At 43.0% G+C, this 18,510-nt stretch overlaps 1 protein-coding gene across 11 annotated transcripts in view; it reads right to left on the reverse strand.

Moving 5' to 3' along the window:
- Positions 1-18,510, reverse strand: part of DMD (dystrophin) — a 1,937,833-nt gene that overhangs the window by 161,482 nt on the left and 1,757,841 nt on the right. For 10 of the 11 annotated variants that reach the window (XM_073357918.2, XM_073357898.2, XM_073357881.2 and 7 more), the window contains one exon: positions 12,782-12,860. In XM_073357918.2, the coding sequence (XP_073214019.2) occupies positions 12,782-12,860 (79 nt within the window). Of the gene's footprint in view, positions 1-9,159; positions 9,397-12,781; positions 12,861-18,510 lie in introns of those variants that run through there. The other variant, XM_073357972.2, reaches the window with a different exon arrangement.

The raw sequence follows: 18,510 nt of genomic DNA on the forward strand, positions 1-18,510 counted from the left end.
GAATGCACTATAAGGTGGGTAGAAAGTTGGCTAGATTGTCGGGCTCAACGGGTAGTGATCAATGGCTCCATGTCTAGTTGGCAGCCAGTGTCAAGTGGAGTACCCCAAGGGTCAGTCCTGGGGCCGGTTTTGTTCAATATCTTCATAAATGATCTGGAGGATGGTGTGGATTGCACTCTCAGCAAATTTGCGGATGATACTAAACTAGGAGGAGTGGTAGATATGCTGGAGGGCAGGGATAGTATACAGAGGGACCTAGACAAATTGGAGGATTGGACCAAAAGAAATCTGATGAGGTTCAATAAGGATAAGTGCAGGGTCCTGCACTTAGGACCAAAGAACCCAATGCACCGCTACAGACTAGGGACCGAATGGCTAGGCAGCAGTTCTGCGGAAAAGGACCTAGGGGTGACAGTGGACGAGAAGCTGGATATGAGTCAACAGTGTGCCCTTGTTTCCAAGAAGGCCAATGGCATTTTGGGATGTATAAGTAGGGGCATAGCGAGCAGATCGAGGGACGTGATCATCCCCCTCTATTTGACATTTGTGAGGCCTCATCTGGAGTACTGTGTCCAATTTTGGGCCCCACACTACAAGAAGGATGTGGATAAATTGGAGAGAGTCCAGCGAAGGGCAACAAAAATTATTAGGGGTCTGGAACACATGACTTATGAGGAGAGGCTGAGGAAACTGGGATTATTTAGTCTGCAGAAGAGAAGAATGAGGGGGGATTTGATAGCTGCTTTCAACTACCTGAGAGGTGGTTCCAGAGAGGATGGTTCTAGACTATTCTCAGTGGTAGAAGAGGACAGGACAAGGAGTAATGGTCTCAAGTTGCAGTGGGGGAGGTTTAGGTTGGATATTAGGAAAAACTTTTTCACTAGGAGGGTGGTGAAACACTGGAATGCGTTACCTAGGGAGGTGGTAGAATCTCTTTCCTTAGAAGTTTTTAAGGTCAGGCTTGACAAAGCCCTGGCTGGGATGATTTAATTGGGGATTGGTCCTGCTTTGAGCAGGGGGTTGGACTAGATGACCTCCTGAGGTCCCTTCCAACCCTGATATTCTATGATTCTAGGGCTCAAGCACCCACAGAAAAAAAATAGAGGGTACTCAACACCCACCAGCCACAGCTGTTCAGTGGGGCTGGTGATCAGCTGTTGGGTGGCTGGCTGGAGGCGCTCGGGGGAGAGGGGAGAGTGGCGGGGCGGGGAGGGGGGAGTGGGGCTGGAAGAGGCACAATGAGGGTGGGGCCTCAGGGCAGAGGGCAGAGCAGGCCCAAGAAGTGGATCGATGGCAGGGTCTCTGAGAGGGGCAGGGCTGGGGCCTTCAAGGGGAGAGGAAGAGTGGGGGCAGGGCCTCAGGGTGGAGCAGGGGTTGAGCACCCACCAGGAAAAATAAAAGTCATAGTCATTGCCTATGATTGGAGGTGTAACTTCCAGCTTGGTAGACATACCAATAGAGCTAGTGCACTAAAATAGTAGCATAGCCCTGAGTATGGTCCTGTCCAAGATCCTAGGCATGTACTTGGACAACTAGCCCTTCCCACCACTTGCATGGGGGCAGAAAAAAATTGTCACCTGAAGGGAGACTCTGTGAAGCCAGACACTGCAGGAAGTATTGCCCACCAAGACCTGAGTGGTGGCCTTCTGACAGCCTAATGACTGACACATGCTGGTGTATAAATGAGGAAGCCATGAGGGAGCATTCTGAGCAGACTCCCTCCAGATCTTGCCTTGCTGTGAACCCCAGACTCTGGCTCCTAACTCCAGCTCAGCCCTGACTCTGCTACTTGCCTCCTATCTGCAACTCTGCATCTGGCTCGACCCTAACTCTGTTACTCAACTCCTGATCGCAACTTCATAAGTGACCCATGCACACAGGCTACCCACAGCCTGGCCCTGACACAAGCTAAACAATTGACTATGTGTATATTATGGGGCTGAACACCTGTTTTGCTGGGTGCTGTAGAAATACACAAAAGAGACAATCCATGCACCAATTAAAATCTAAAACCAGTTTGATTTATTCTGTCAAATCTTAAATTCTCAAGATCAGCACAGGCTGAAGTAACATATGCAGCCTCTAGAACTGAAGAATAATAACTTGGTGTCCAGATCCAATGCAGTCCATAGTCTCATCTTTAAGACTGGCAACAAAGTAGTCAAATGAAATAGGGTTTGATTTGTCATTTTTGAAAATCCATGGGAGTTTGATGGTGAATTTAATGGTTGCCTGTTCAGGCTATTAATGCCAAAACTGTAAATTGAAAAGGTGTTTTTCGTCAATTGCAATTAATTTACAGTAGAGCAAAATCTCTATGCAATGGAAAGTGACTAGGAAAGTATTTAGTTCTACAATTTATTAACTGCCATCTTTGTAATGCAGAAATGGCAATAAATAATGAAGAAAAGATCTTTCAGAACCTGAAATTTAAAACAACAGAGCGTGAGGAAACAAGGAACTCTGGACTCTATCCAAAGGATAACTAAATATGAGATTTAGTTTCCAAATCTTAAACACACATTTCCAACCATTATTTATCTACTTCTGAATGTTAACTAATAGTTCTAATGATGATTAACCATTTTCTATATAGAGTACTGGCATGTGATGGCTTTAAAAAAATAGTTTGAGAAAACTGGTTCTGATCATTGGAGCTATTTGTTAAATACAGAATGGAAAAAAGCGACCTGTTCTTTATAATTTGAAATTTTAAAATACAGGTAGGTATATCCAATTAAACTTTAAGTCCTAGCTCTTTATATCAGGAGAATCCACCAAACTACAAAATACGAGATGTAAACATGCCTTTTAAACACACATGCCTAAATGTTTTGCTTTTACCCAAATATCTCTTGGTTCCCTATTTTGATAAAAATCTGGGTTCATCTCTAAACTGCTGATATTTTGGAGCCACAGATGGAATTAACACTTCTAAGCAAGGAAAAAAACCCCTTGTGATCTCCAAAATGAGTTACCAGGACTGGCTCTAGGCACCAGCACTGCAAGCACGGCTTGGGACAGCAATTCCTGGGGTGGCATTCTGGCCATTCTTTTTCTTTTTTTTTTCTTGGGCAGTTGCATTCTCGGAGCTTGGGGTGGCAAAAAGCCTAGAGCCAGCCCTGTGAGTTACAGGTAATTGCCAGTTATATCTGTGCATTATTTCATTGAGTCACATCATCAACACACTGTATGTGAGAATCCTACAGAGATCAGGCTGTAAATGACAAGTTCTAACTGTATGTTTAAAAGTTGTAATACCTTCTATTTTTCAGCAGTCACAAGTGGTGCATGTCAATGAGTTACAGCATTAAAAACCAGGATTGATGGCAGGCTGATTGAACAGTTAGTGGCATTTAAAAACAGCCTGACATCTCTCCTACCTCTCATTTATTTTATCTCAAAAGGAAGTAATAACTATCCTTACAAATACAGATGGATCCTCCAACAACAGACAATGAATCCCATTCTCTGTAAAAGGCAGCATCACAGATCAAAACAAAAGGAGCCGACAAAGCACCGTTATTACAGGGGAGAGAGTTGCAGCTCCATAGTTGAGATTGTGCTGAAATTTGTACTTGAGGCAGTACTGAAATTCCTGTGCTTCACACTTCAGTTACTGCATTTCTACTCCAAACTCCTTCAGAGGACAATAGAATTTTCTATGTGATATTTTTAGTTTAATATTCACTAACTTTTGTAGAGGAAACATTTAAAAATGATCCTTTTTAGAAATTATACAGTTTTTCACACATTTGTGTGGGTCTTTCTAGCTAAACATCTGCAGTCTTCACAAACTACCAACTTCATCCACACATGCATTCATGTAACATCTTGGATATGGTCATGGGCCACTTTTGACATTTATAAAACTCCATCTTAACAGCTACTTCTGTTAAGGCTGCCAGCCTTAGCCTTTGACTCATATATTTTAAGGTCAGAGGGGACCATCATGATCTCTACTCTGTCCTCCTGTATATTGCAGGCCACAGAACCTCAGCCACCCACTTCAGTAATCAACTCATAACCTCTGCGTTACTAAGTCTTCAAATCATGATTTAGAGGATTCAAGTTACAGAGAATCCACCATTTACCCTAGTTTAAACCTGCAAGTGACCCATGCTGCAGAGGAAGGTGATAACCCCCCAGGGTCTCTGCCAATCTGGCCCAAGGGAAAATTCCTACCTGACCCCAAATATGATGATCAGTTAGACCGTGAGCATGTGGGCAAGACCCTCCAGCCAGACAACTGGGAAAGAATTCTCTGCTGTAACTCAGAGCCCTCCCGTTCTAGTGTCCGATCACCAGATGTTGGAGATATTGCTGCTAGAAGTCACAGTTGGGCCACATGCCATTGTAGGCAGTCCCATCAAGCCATCCCCTCCACAAACTTATCAAGCTCAGTCTTGAAGCCAGTTAGGTTTTTTGCCCCCATTGCTGCCCTTGGAAGGTTGTTCCAGAACTGCACTCCTCTGTTGGTTAGAAACTTTTGTCTAATTTCAAACATAAACTTGTTGATGGCCAGTTTATATCCATTTGTTCTTGTGTCCATATTGGCACTTAACTTAAATAACTCCTCTCCCTCCCTGGTGTTTATCCCTCACCAGCTCCAAAGCTCACCGATACCCTGGGGAGCCAGGGAGATTAACTAGGCATCAGGGGCCAAGGGATAAGCTCTGGGAAAGAGATAGGGGTCTGTGGAACTATGGAGGAGTTCATGGGGGATAAAGAAGGCAGTCAAAGAGAACTTGGCTTGAGGAGGCAGGTGGGGTTTAGCAGAGTATTGAGGGACAAAGTAACAGGAATTTAGCAAGAATGTGTGGGTGGCCTGGGGAAAAAAGCTTGTGTGCAGGAAGAAGAATGGGGACTGGAGTTAGCTCCTCTGGCACTACTGGCTTGATCCCCTGCCAAGGGAAGACTTTAAAATGCTGATGCCTCAGCACAGACACACTGTGCCACTGGTCTCTGAAAGGAAAAGGAGTGAGTAGGTATGTGGCAGAGGTCTGGGGAAAAGAAAGCAGGACTATGGGGTTGGGGGGGGAGGGGAGGAAATTAAGAAAAAGTGGGTCTTGTGCCTAGAGGCAGAGACCCAGAAAGTGGAAGAGCTCCTTTCCATGCCCCACATTTCTCCTAAAGTCCCTCTTTCCCCCCAGCCACAGCTTCATCCAAGCACCAAGCTCCCAGCCTCATGCAGCCCCTATCTCCAGCCACATAGATACAATTATAACTCTGAGGCTGTGGATGGCATTGTGTTCTGCACGGCTGAGGTTATGGGGCAAGTGATGCTGCTTTTCCACAATTTCAGCCCGTGCACGTCGGCGGAAGCAATCTATGTAGAAGTCCAGTCTGCTGTTTTGACCTTCAGGAGGAGTCCACCCAGAATCCTTCTTTTTGTAGTGTTGGTAGGAAGGTCTCTGTGGATTAGTATGTTGTTCAGAGGTGTGTTGGAAATATTCCTTGAGTCAGAGACGTCAAAAATAGGATTCTAGGTCACCACAGAACTGTATCATGTTCGTGGGGGTAGAGGGGCAGAAGGAGAGGCCCTGAGATAGGACAGATTCTTCTGCTGGGTTAAAAGTATAGTTGGATAGATTAACAATATTGCTGGGTGGGTTAAGGGAACCATTGCTGTGGCCTCTTGTGGCTTGTAGTAGTTTAGATAGTTTAGTGTCCTTTTTCTTTTGTAGAGAAGCAAAGCTGCTACTCTGAAACCTGTAATTATAACTCTGTAACTTCCAACGTGCCCAATTCTGAACAATAACTAGGTCACCAGTTATTCAAAACATCATATCTTGCACCCAGCCATACAGACCTCATATGCCCCCTGTGCAAAATTACTTGCAAAGTAATCTATTCAGATCACACCCATCCCATCTTAATCACCAAAACACATAAACAAATAGCCAGTAAACATGGCTGAAGTTGAAGAGTGCCTGCCTGATCATTGTTCAGGATGAGCGTGGAGTTATGGTTGAAAAGAGCTTGAGAGGGACAACTCATGACGGGAGTTTAACTGGGGTGCTGAGAGACTTAATGGCTTATTGCTTTGATTACTACAGGTGCACTGGTGGGATGTGCAGCCTAGCAACCTTAACTCCAAGTCAACAATTTTGTGGTGAATATATATGTGAAATAAATCCACAGAGTGGAATCCTCCTGATCCTATTTTCTTTTAAGTTGTCATCACTAGACTGTTATTGCCATCACTAGACTGACCTTTTTTGGCCTCACTTGCTTTCATTGTGCTGCAAGACCCATTTAAAAAGCATGAATTCACCCCTGATCTGACCTCCCGCTTCACTGGGAGGCATCCTTATTTTTCACACATTTGCTCCCAGAAGTATAACTACAAAAGCAATGCTCGCAGGAATGACCTGCACATCTCTCAGTGCTGGCCAGCTGATGTTCTGACATCACAGCTCCCCAACAAACTGCCTCTAGCAGTAGTGCTGCTGGGAATGATATAAATGCAAGGTGGCTTTATTAGTGCAGAGCACACTGCTCAGTGTAGTCAACGGACTTGTGGAGCCATCACCAGCTCTCAAATTGCTGAATATTAATGCTCCAGAAGCATTTTGTAAATATTTACAGTATGTCCAGTATTTAAAGGAAATAAAACCAGATGTTTGACTTAAGTCCTATATGTGTGTATGTGTATGGGTGCACGCACCACTGAAATACAAGGCAAGTCTTCCCTGTGCCCTAGCTGCTTTCAAAGTAACCCTAACATCTGGCCCGCGGGACTGTCCTGCCTGGCCCCTGAGCTCCTGGCCCAGGAGGCTAGTCCCCAGCCCCTCTCCCGTTGTCCCTTCTCCCCTGCAGCCTCAGCTCACTGTGACATCGGCCTAGTGCCCTGGGCGGCAAGAAAGCTGCAGAGCCATGGCCTGACTCGGTGCTCTGCACTGCACGATGCGGCTGCCTGTCCTGGTGCAGCTGTGCTACCAGCCACTGGTGGTTCAGGCAGCACGGTAAGGGGGGGTGGTGGATAGAGGGCAGGGGAGTTCGGGGGATGGTCAGGGGCCGGGGGTGTGGATAGGGAGCGTGGTGGTCAGAGGGTGGGGAACAGGGGGGATTGAATGGAAACAGGGGTCCCGGGGGGGCAGTCAGGAAGGAGAGGAGGGGTTGGATGGGGCGGCGGGGGGCAGTCAGGGGCAGGGGTTCCGGGGGCGTTCAGGGGACGGGGGGGGAGTGGGGTGGGGCAGGGGCCCAAGGGGGGACAGTCAGGAAGAAAGGGGGGGTTGGATGGGGTGGTGGGGGAGCAGTTAGGGGTGGGGTGTCCGGGGCAGTCAGGGAGAAGGGGTGGTCAGGGAGAAGGGCACAGGTCTTGGGGGGCAGTCAGGAAGGAGAGGGGAGGTTGGATGGGGCAGGGGACAGTCAGGGGACAGAGAGTGGGGTGGGGGTGGATGGGCAGGGGTCGCTGGGGGGCCATCAGGGGGCGAGAAGCAGGAGGGGGCGGGGGCCGTGCCGTGCCTGGCTGTTTGGGGAGGCACAGCCTCCCCTAACCGGCCCTCCATACAATTTCAGACACCCGATGCAGACCTCCGGCCAAAAAGTTTGCTCACCCCGACCTTGTACCAGTACAGAATGGTCCACGATTTGGGGGCTGCAAAGCTGGTTTTCCACTCCCCGCCTGCAACGCCTGCTCACCTGCACCAAGCTCTGCTCTGATGCTACTCAGGATCTGGCCCATAGTAACTGAGATATACAATATGTACTTTTTTAAAATAAAGAATCTGCTTTTTAAGCTATTATAATACCGAGAAGCAGTATTTCAAGGTACAATGAGAACCAATGGCTGGAAGTTGAAGCTAAACAAATTCAGACTAAAAAGCCAGGCAGTGGAGTGTGCTTGTGGTAGATTCTCATCAGTGGAAATTTTTAACTCACGCTTGCGTGTTTTTCTACAAGATACACACGTACACTGTGTGTTCAGACACAGATATTGGACTTGAAGCGGGAGTTATTATAGGATAATTCTACAGCCTGTGTTATGCCAGAGGTCAGGCTAGACAATCACAGTGGTGCCTTCTGAGGTAAAAATCTATGAATTTATTGAAATTAGAAGGCAACGTAAGAGTCGACGTTTTGGTATTCAACATAAACTACATCTGCTCAAGAGAAACACTGGATTTATATAAAAGTTCTTGGTTTTAACTTTCCACACTTCGTGCAACTGGGAAATGAGCTAATGGTGCGATCCCCCTGCTTCCGTACACAGACTGCGCTAGCTCTCGGAGAGCTAGTATGAGTATAAATAGCAGCATCGCCACAGCAGCCCGGACAGTGGCGGCAAAGGCTTGGCTTAGCTGTGCTGCATACACACCCGCTGGCTACAGGCAGGTTTGTATCCGGCAAGTCTAAGGGGAACCTCCACCGCCGCGACTCACGATACTACAGCTGCGCTGCTATTGATATTTGTCCTGGCAGGACAGCTTGACAAGGGGAACTAAAGCCCCCCCGCCCCCCAAGCCCTCAGCTGTCTACTCCTGTGCCAGGCAAAATGGGTAAGTGAAGAGAGAGGGGAAGGTTTCAGTTTGAATTGACTTCCATTAGTTAACGTAGATAATTAATGTTATTTTAAATGTACTAAATCCAATGGGCTAAACTCCAAAGCTTTTCTTTTGCCTCCCTCTTCCACAAACTCTCAGAGTTTGGATAAAATAGGATGCAGATCTGAACAACCTTCAGACTGCACTGTGCCATCAGATTTTATGCTGATTTGGCACACTATGGGCACCTGGTTTGGGTTTTGCCAAACAGCTACGGTGTTAATTTCCCACCTTTGTTTATCAAATTCATAAACAGGATGCTTTACCTGTGGTAAACAGCTAATAACCAATTTAGAAACCAGTTTCTTCCTAAAATTATAATGCACTATTAAAACTTATACCTTTAAAAATAAATTTATTTCTGATTGGTGGAAAAACAAGTTTGTCCTCAATGCCAGTCTACATGGAACTGTTTGATAATGCTATATAGGTCTGAACATCAATGTCTTTCAGGCAGAATGATAACACCTGCATCACTAATCACATGGTATAGCAGAAATAAAACCGTTTAAACACAACATTGGCACAGACTGTCTACTTCTTTGAAAATAAAATCTGTCTCTCAACATCTATTTTTGATAAATGCCTTGGTTGGTTTCCCCTTGGAATGTATCAAGCAGCAGGAGACCATTATCCTGTGACTGTGCTCTATTCCATTGATATAATCTCTTAAATAAAGTTCTGCTATTTACTTTCGTTTAATCGCAGTACAATAGGCCAAAGACGTGGCTTCCAAGCAGCTTCATTTCAGTCTCTGCCTTGATGCTTTGAAGCTGTTTCAAGTTGTCTTTCAGTGCACTTCAAAACATCCTTGATAAAGTTATGGGGGTGAGGGGGAGTTGAATTGCTGGCAAAGACAATAATGGTTTGTTACAGCATTGGAAAAAAAGTTTAAATAACGGCTATTCTTCTGCTAGGTTGGGGTTTTTTGATCCCCCCACAAGTCTGCTAAGTAGATGAACTATGCAAGGCCTATAACTATAAATGTTTTTCTTATGGGCCCAACTTGCCCCTTGTGAGTTTCCACACTATAGCTGCCATGTGAAAAGTGGCCACCATTTTATTTTGGCCATATGAGTTTTACTCAGTAGGAGCCAATGAACTTAGCTGAAGTCATTATTTTCTGCCATCCCAGAGTTTACCTCTGATAAAAAAAACCCTAATCTGAAGATCTAATTGGTATCTCTAAACCCTTATCCACCGAAGAGGCCCATCCTGTATCATTCCTACAAGGAGCCATGTTCTATCCAAACTAACACTAAATAGCTCAGAAACTTTTGCCAACTGGGAATTCTCACATTTGTCATTTGAAGTTGAGCTGTTGGGTTTAGTGTGTGGGTGCTGGGGGGAGTTGGTAGCCTGTGATACATAGGAGGTCAAACTAGATGATTTCGTGGTCCCTTCTGGCATTAAGCTCTATGACTCTCTGATTTAAAACATATAAATCACAAGAAAACCAAGTAGTGGGGGACGAGGGGAGAAGGAATATTCCCGCATAACACAGGCCACTGAATTTCCCTGAAGTAATCCTGTTTGAATTTGACCTAAAACATACTTTTACGAAAAACAGCCAATCTGGATTTAAAAGATTTCCAGGGATGGAGAATCCACCAAAGCCATTGGTAAGTTGTACCAATGGTTAACTAATATTGATTCACAGTCAATAACCAGAGTTGAGCTGAGCACAAATGTATGGCATAAATGTATGGGTTATCTTAACAACGGGGATGGCTCACTGATTCAGTAGTATCTTTATTGCATTCAGCAAAATTAATGGTAACCAGACAGCCAAACATTCTATATTTTTGTTGGGTTTCAGGCTTCTAAGTTTCTCCGTAGCAAGACTATCCCCTGTTTTACTGAATCGACTTTCCAAAATCAGCATGTATGAATTTCATCCTCTTAAAGAAACAGAAATGTAAGCAGCTACCACAAAGAACCTAACAAGGACATCTACCTGCTCATCTGTGCATTTATTTCTAATACCAGGTAGTGCAATGGGTATATTCTCAGAGGAACAGTAGGGTTAATTAATATCTGTGTCTATGTAAAGCAACAGATAAATAGATTGGGTGCTGCAGATGCTAAATTTCAGTCTTGCCCAAATTTGTGATTTTTTTCCCTCCAGACAAAACATTTGCAAGCTGAAAGCAGGGTTTTATTAGAATAGTTTCATCCTTAATGTAATGTTGTAGATTTGTGATACAACACTCGGTCTCAATAATTAGCAGGATGGTTTTGTCTTGTTAATACTACGTGATTATATATATTACAATCCAGGAAGTTTTTGGAGAGTGTTGGGGACAACTTCCTGGTGCAAGTGCTGGAGGAACCAACTAGGGGCCATGTTCCTCTTGATCTGCTGCTCACAAACAGGGAATAATTGGTAGGGGAAGTAAAAGGTATGGTGGTAACCTGGGCAGCAGTGACAATGAGATGATCGAGTTCAGGATCCTGAAAAAAAGAAGAAAGGAGAGCAGCAGAATACGGACCCTGGACTTCAGAAAAGCAGACTTTGACTCCCTCAGGGAACTGATGAGCAGGATCCCCCGGGACGCTAATATGACAGGGAAAGGAGTCCAGGAGAGCTGGCTGTATTTTAAAGAAGGCTTTTTGAGGGCACAGGAACAAACTATTCCGATGTGCAGAAAGAATAGCACATATGGCAGGCAACCAGCTTGGCGTAACAAAAAAATCTTCTGTGAGCTTAAACACAAAAAGGAAGCTTACAAGATGTGGAAACTTGGACAGACGACTAGGGAGGAGTATAAAAGTATTGCTGGAGCATGCAAGGGTGTAATCAGAAAGGCCAAAGCACAATTGGAGTTGCAGCTAGCAAGGGATGTGAAGAGTAACAAGAAGGGTTTCTACAGGTAAATACACTGGAGGGTAGGGATAGGGTCCAGAGTGACCTAGACAAATTGGAGGATTGGGCCAAAAGAAATCTGATGGGGTTCAACAAGGACAAGTGCAGAGTCCTGCACTTAGGACAGAAGAACCCCATGCACTGCTGCAGGCTGAGGACCAACGGACTAAGCAGTAGTTCCGCAGAAAAGGACCTGGGGATTACAGTGGACGAGAAGCTGGATATGAGTCAACAATGTACCCTTGCTGACAAGAAGGCTAACGGCATTTTGGGCTGCATTAGTAGGGGCATTGCCAGCAAATCGAGGGAAGTGATTATTCCCCTCTGTTTGGTACTGGTGAGGCCACATCTGGAGTTTTGTGCTCAGTTTTGGGCCCCCCACTACAGAAAGGATGTGGACAAATTGAAGAGAGTCCAGAGGAGGGCAATGAAAATGATTAGGGGGCTGGGGAACATGACTTATGAGGAGAGGATGAAGGAACTGGGATTATTTAGTCTGCAGAAGAGAAGAGTGAGGGGGAATTTGATAGCAGCCTTCAGCTACCTGAAGGGGGGTTCTAAGGAGGATGGAGCTAGGCTCTTCTCAGTGGTGGCAGATGATAAAACAAAGAGCAATGGCCTCAAGTTTCAGTGGGGAAGGTCTAGGTTGGATGTTAGGAAAAACTATTTGTCTAGGAGGGTGGTGTGATGCACTGGAATGGGGTTACCTAGGGAGGTGGTGGAATCTCCATCCTTAGAGGTTTTTAAGGCCCGGCTTGACAAAGCCCTGGCTGGGATGATTTAGTTAGGATTGGCCCTGCATTGAGCAGGGGGTTGGACTAGATGACCTCCTGAGGTCTCTTCCAACCCTAAAATTCTGTGATTATGCACACATATGAAAACTTCAGCTATGTGATCATTTTTATACATCATGTAAGAAAAGTATATATGAATTCAAAGTCAGTATATACTGAAAATTTGTAAAGAACTTGGGGTACAGGTACCGTACACATTTGAAATAATTATAGTTATCAGAAAGTCTATTTTATTTAATTAGTCAGCAACAACTCCCAGCTTTCAAACTAGAGTGGACAAGTCTAATACAGGAGTAATCCTGCACTGGTAGAGAAAGAGGTAAGGGGACCTGATGTTGGTAGGCTTTTCCCATCTATACTGGATTTTATTGAAATCAGTACACTTCTATACCAAGTTTTAGCCCACAATTAATTTTTTACCGTTGAGTTCTAAAATCATCTGCAATAGGGTTTAAAATGGAAACTGATAGCAACTCTAGTTGACACCAATGGCAGGGCTGGCTACCTAACTGAGGTTTTAATTTCTAAGGAGCACTGCACAAGTTATGCAAGAAAAACTAAAAATGACTTACTGGAAAGGAAGTGCTGAGATGTAGGGCCAAAATCCCTGTGGGCTTCATGCAACTGTCTGATGCGCTCATCAATGGCCACCTGAGAAAAAGAAGAGAAAAATGACTCTCCTCTTAAACATGTAACAAATAGCAATTAAAGTTAGGTGTCTATTTCATTAAAGAGTTTTGTTTTGTACAAGACAAAAGAACACTCATGCAACAATTTATAAACCAAAGGTTTGATTGCAGTTTACCAGGTTGAATCCAAAGACCAGGGAGGTCAACAATGTTTTTCTACTAATTTAAATGGCATTAGATCAGGCCCACAATAAACAGCCTGATAAACCCCTTTCTGTTAAACCATCTGAACGGCCTCCAGCCAAAATAATAATAAAAAAGATTCTGTTTTCTCTCTTGCAAACATTAAAATGGCAAACAAACCCCTCTTTTATTACCTGAATTTGAATGACTATGAATGAACTTTTTGAGAGCAAACAGCATAAAATAATAACAAGTATAAAAGAAAGTAATCTAATTTAATATGAGATGCCAACTGCACATATGTAGTGCTACAATGCTGGTAATCAACTAGTGTTTGGGTACAAGCATATTCTTTGTTCTCTAATTCAATTGACTCCCATCCCCTTGACCTTTTCTTCCCAGTATGGTACTGTCCTTTGAAGAAAATGTTTTTTAGTGTCTTGTTGGGCTGATGTATTGCATGAAGACACAACTACTGTACAATTATGGTTTAAATTTTAAACCCCCCAAATCTGTGTGTCTCAGTATAACACAGTGTGTCTAGGACAGGTGGGCAGTAAGATAACCTCGTACAGAAAATTCCAAACAACATGAGTGATATTCACTAACAACTTTATGTACTATATTTCCAAAGGACAATGTCAGGTAACTTAGGTCTAAATTTAGCATTTAGAAACCAAAAATACCTAAAGCTAATAATAGTAAATTATCAGAAATGTTTTAAACAAAATAACTAATAGGAAGCAGATTAACTGAATGTAAGCATTTCCCTGCAAGGTCTGCAAACCAAACAATGGAGCACTATATTAGTACAAGAAAAACAGAAAGGGGAACAGATTAAGTTTGGTTTTGTTGTCCACATTGAGAGAGATATATAAATAGGTAACAAACACCAAATATGATGAAAAAGGAAATTCAGGTTTTCAGTTTTAATATTTGTAGGTGTTGGCAGTAGCACGTTCACCCTTTTGACATGAGTGAGTGGCCAATGTTTGGGGTCTTGTGGTTTGTTACCATTAGGAGAAGCAATTCATGGAGAAGTCAGGTATTTCTTTGATGCAATCCCGTTTATTTACAAAGAATGTACAAAGTCCTGTTTCCCTCAACACAGTACGGCTCAAACAACAGGAGGTAATTTCTTTGTTCACAGTTGCAAGTCTCTTTCCAGTCAGCACTCTGCCCCCCAAATCCTCTCTCCTGATTTTCTCATAGTGTCACATTGCAAGTGCTTCTCTTGCTATCTCCTTGGTTTTCTTGTGCCATCTATGTCTTCTTCTGACTGCCTCTGGCTGCTTCCCAGTCACAGATACACAGAAGCACCCTGTGTTTGCAATCAGCCCCCTGAGAAAGCCTTCTACCCACAAAACTCAGCTTCTGTGCTTTGGGCAGTGGCTCCCATTATTTCAGCTATTTTACTTTATAAAGGAGCTGAATTGCTTCTTAACTTTTCTGGAATGAAGGGTGGCTATCATGCCCACCAGCATCAAGAAGTCTGTGATTGCTTACAGATCAAAGATATACCTGTGGAAGCTAACACCACCTTTAGCATAACATTATTATTTATTTTAACCTGACAATGACCTTTCAATGAATCATAGTCTTCCATAATTTCAAATACTGGTTTTCAGCTCAATAATACATTAATTTTTTTAAAAATGAGCCATGCCGACGAAAATAAAAAGTATGTGTCTGCTCTTTAGACTCCTCTAAATAATCTCAAAACACATCATTTGTTTTGAGAGGGTTCTTTATAGAAACCTAAGGCTTTTCCTGTCTTTGATGCAACTATTTCAGGTCTTTCTTCAGTATTAGCATTTACTTATCAATACACAAAACAACATTCCATTTTAAGTTTTAACTAACAAAGGACAATGAAAAACAAAGATGATAAAAATCACAATCTGACTCACACAATCCTAAGAGTCTATTGAGAATGAGGGCTCTGCAAGGGATACAATAGACATCAGCATTTTTTATGCTATGATAATGACAAATCTGAGCATGTGATTTTGGGTAAAGATTTTGAAGCCTCGAGATATTTGTGCCTACTGCCAGTTCAGAGGCCTCAAAATTCTACGTATAAAACTGGAGACAGTCATGTATTTCTCTGAACTGTGTGAGTTTTGGTTAAACTGAAATTTTAGTCTAATATGTAAACCCAGCAAAATGACACACTAAACTCCATGGTGAATTTGTAAACTGAACAACTATATGTAGCCTTGGATGCTAGCCTGGAAATATCTATCTCTACAGAGGTGTATTTTGTCAATGTAAAACACAGGGAAGCCTTGATTACTCTTCAAGACTAATCAATTGAGCAATTAAAAATGATACCATCAGTTATCCCTGCCAACCCACACAGTACTGTTTATCAAGGTATCAGTGTATTGTGTGTATACTCATATACCAAATGGCACATACAGTTTTAGTGACAGAGTAATAAAGGTGCACTCTTATTTTCCATGACTTTTACAAACTCTAAAGCAATCATAAAATGACAGAGTTAGTGCTCACAGTAAAAGCTAAGTGTGAGCAAACAACAACTACTTAAAATTATAATCCATATTCTTGTGCCTGTGCCTGTTCCAATTTAAGCCAGTGGGGAATTTGCCACTGACTTCCATGGAAGGAAGTTTGGGTCCATCAACAGACTTCTCATCTGGTAAGTAATAGTATATGAAAAATTTCTCATTGGCACACAAAAATAATTTCTTTGGCATGTTAGCTAAATGTACTTTACATTTAGGGCTGAATCTTGCCACAGAAACGTGTATTTGCTTGTGATGAAAATAGCAACATTTTCTCTCTGAATTAATGTATTCATTTCACTCAAAAACACTAGTTTTTGAATGCAAGAATACATAAAGTAATGTCATACAGTTCAACAGGTAACAGCCTTATTGCTAAGCAGACAAAGAGAAATTAATCTACTCTTGCTTCAGATAGCCAGCTCCTAGGAGTACCAGTTTAATCAAACAACCAAATGAAAATTCATGCGTTTTGATAGCATAGTTTGGGTGTGTGATGAGCAGTAACTTTCTTTGCTCTTGCTCCTTATGTAAAAGGTTGATGATCAGCAAGATGGATAAAAGTCAGATTCAGACGCCCCTCCTTATATTGAGTAGTACCTTTCTCCACAAGTAATGCCACTGCTTGTGGTGTCAACTGCTACTCAGTGTAAGTATGGGTTATCAGAATTTGGTCTAAAGAAAAAGGCCCCGCCTTTACTGCCTGATTCTGATTTTAAAACAAACACCAAAATCTTCTGTAGTCAGAAGTATGGTATTATACATTCCTTTCTCTTCAACGTGACTGATACTTTGCAAAAGATGTACATTTCCTCATGTACTTTGTCCACAATTTTGTGCTACAGTTGTTTTCTTTCAATCATAAGATAGAAAATTAAAGAGCAACAGCAGTGCAGCAGACATTAAAACACTGTGATTTTAATTAAAAACACTGTAACCATGTAAAACTAGAGAGAGATGAAATATGACAGCTTCTGTTCAATCCAAAAATAAATTATAGTGCTTAAAAGCATTCATTCCTTCTTTTAAAACATAAGTGAATCTAAAGAGATTTATTAAAAGGAGTTATTCCTCTCTCTCCCCATTACCCAGTCCCAACACAGTGAACTGAATTTATGTCTGTTTATCAGATAAATAGATTACAGATAGTAACAAAGAAAAGCCATGTCACATGGTTACTGGAAACAGTTTATCCAATGTTGGGGCTGAAGCTTACAACGTTTTTTATAGCAGTTCCAGAAACGAGGATTTGCAGGACTTGGGTCTGTTACTTAGGCCTGGTCTACACTAGCAAATTAGGTCAGTATAATTAGATTGCTCAGGGGTGTGAAAAATCCACACCCCTGAGTGATTCAGTTAAACTGACCAAGCTTCCTGCATAGACAGCACTAGGTCAACGGGAGAATTCTCCAGTTGACCTAGCTAGCACCTCTCGGGGAGGTAAAGTATCTACATTGATGGTAGAACCACTCCTGTTAGCATAGGTATCATTGTCACTGAAGCATTACAGTGGTGCGGCTGCAGTGTTTTAAGCGTAAACAAGCCCTTACCTTTCCCCTCTTTCTTTGTTTGTTTTGTCTATTTTTCAGTTGGACATATTTTTGATTTGGAGGCTTTCACCTCGAATGCAAAACCAGATGAGATAAAGTATCTCTTTTTTAGACCAACCCCTGCCCTCCGCCCCGCTAAACTGCCACCAAAACCAAAAACCCACAAACAAACATACTTCAGGTGATGTTGTTGGCAGAGTTCTTGTACCCATGTTGGTCTCAGGATATTAGCGAGACAAGGTGGATGAGGTAATATCTTTTATTGGCTCAACTTCTGTTGGTAAAAGAGTCCAACTTTTGAGCTACACAGACCTGAAGAAGTGCTCTGTGTAAGCTCAAAAGTTGATGTCTTTCACCAACAGAAGTTGGTCCAATAAAAAAATACGATCTCACCCACCTTGTCTCTTTAAAACGATGTTGGCCATCATTTAGTTCTAACTCCCTGGTATGCACAAACAGCATTTAGTGCAATGCTTGTAAAGATGTAACTGTATAACCCCATTTAGCTTTTCTGGTCTTCAGGCTTTGGGAGCCTTGATAGTGTGTGACTGTGCGAACACACCCACAAAGGAACAACAAATAACTACACTCCCACATAATGGGACTACAACAAAGGCTCACCTTGTGCTACTACACTAGTGAATTAGCTGTAAATCAGCCTCTCTATACAATTTACCTCCTGATGTATTGCACAGATTGTTTTTTAGAAGATTCTTTAATACTTTATTTCAGGGGTTCTCTAGCTTCATGGCACTGCAACCTCCTTCTGACAACAAAAATTACTACAGGTCCAAGAGTGGGGACTGAAGCCTGAACCCGTTGGAGACCGGCTGCCCTGGCGGTAGTGGGGAGCGGGGAGAGGGGGTGGAGGGCAAAGCCAAAGCCCAAGGATTCAGTCCTAGGTGGGGGGCCTGTAACCCGAGCCCTGCCACCCAGGGTTGAAGCCTGAGGGCTTCCGCTTTGGGCCTCGGGCAGTGGGGCGCAGGTTTTGGCCCCAGGCCTCACAAGTCTAATGCCAGCCCCGGGGACCCCATTAAAATGGGATTGCAATCCACTTTGGTGTCCTGACCTACAGTTTGAGAATCGTTGCTTTATTTCATGTTCCAACCATATGTATTCCCACCCGGTTTGATGGGGAGGTGCCTCAAGAGGTTTATTACAGAGTTGTGGGTTCAGTTAGAATCTTTTAACCTCTTCTAGTTTAATGAATCTCTCATTCCATGAAGGAATTACTTTAATATTTTCCTAAAAAGTCCGGATGAGATCTTATATAAAGCGTTCAGCAGAATTGCTCTGTGAGATAATGAATCAATGTTGGCTCAGCAGACACAGGGATCAGTTGCGTGTGTGTTCATAAAAAAAACCAGACAAAAAGCATGAGACATCAATGCCAATATTATTTGAAAATTCA

This window comes from Lepidochelys kempii, chromosome 1, assembly GCF_965140285.1.
Source record: "Lepidochelys kempii isolate rLepKem1 chromosome 1, rLepKem1.hap1, whole genome shotgun sequence".
In the NCBI taxonomy this organism is placed as follows: Eukaryota; Metazoa; Chordata; order Testudines; family Cheloniidae; genus Lepidochelys; species Lepidochelys kempii.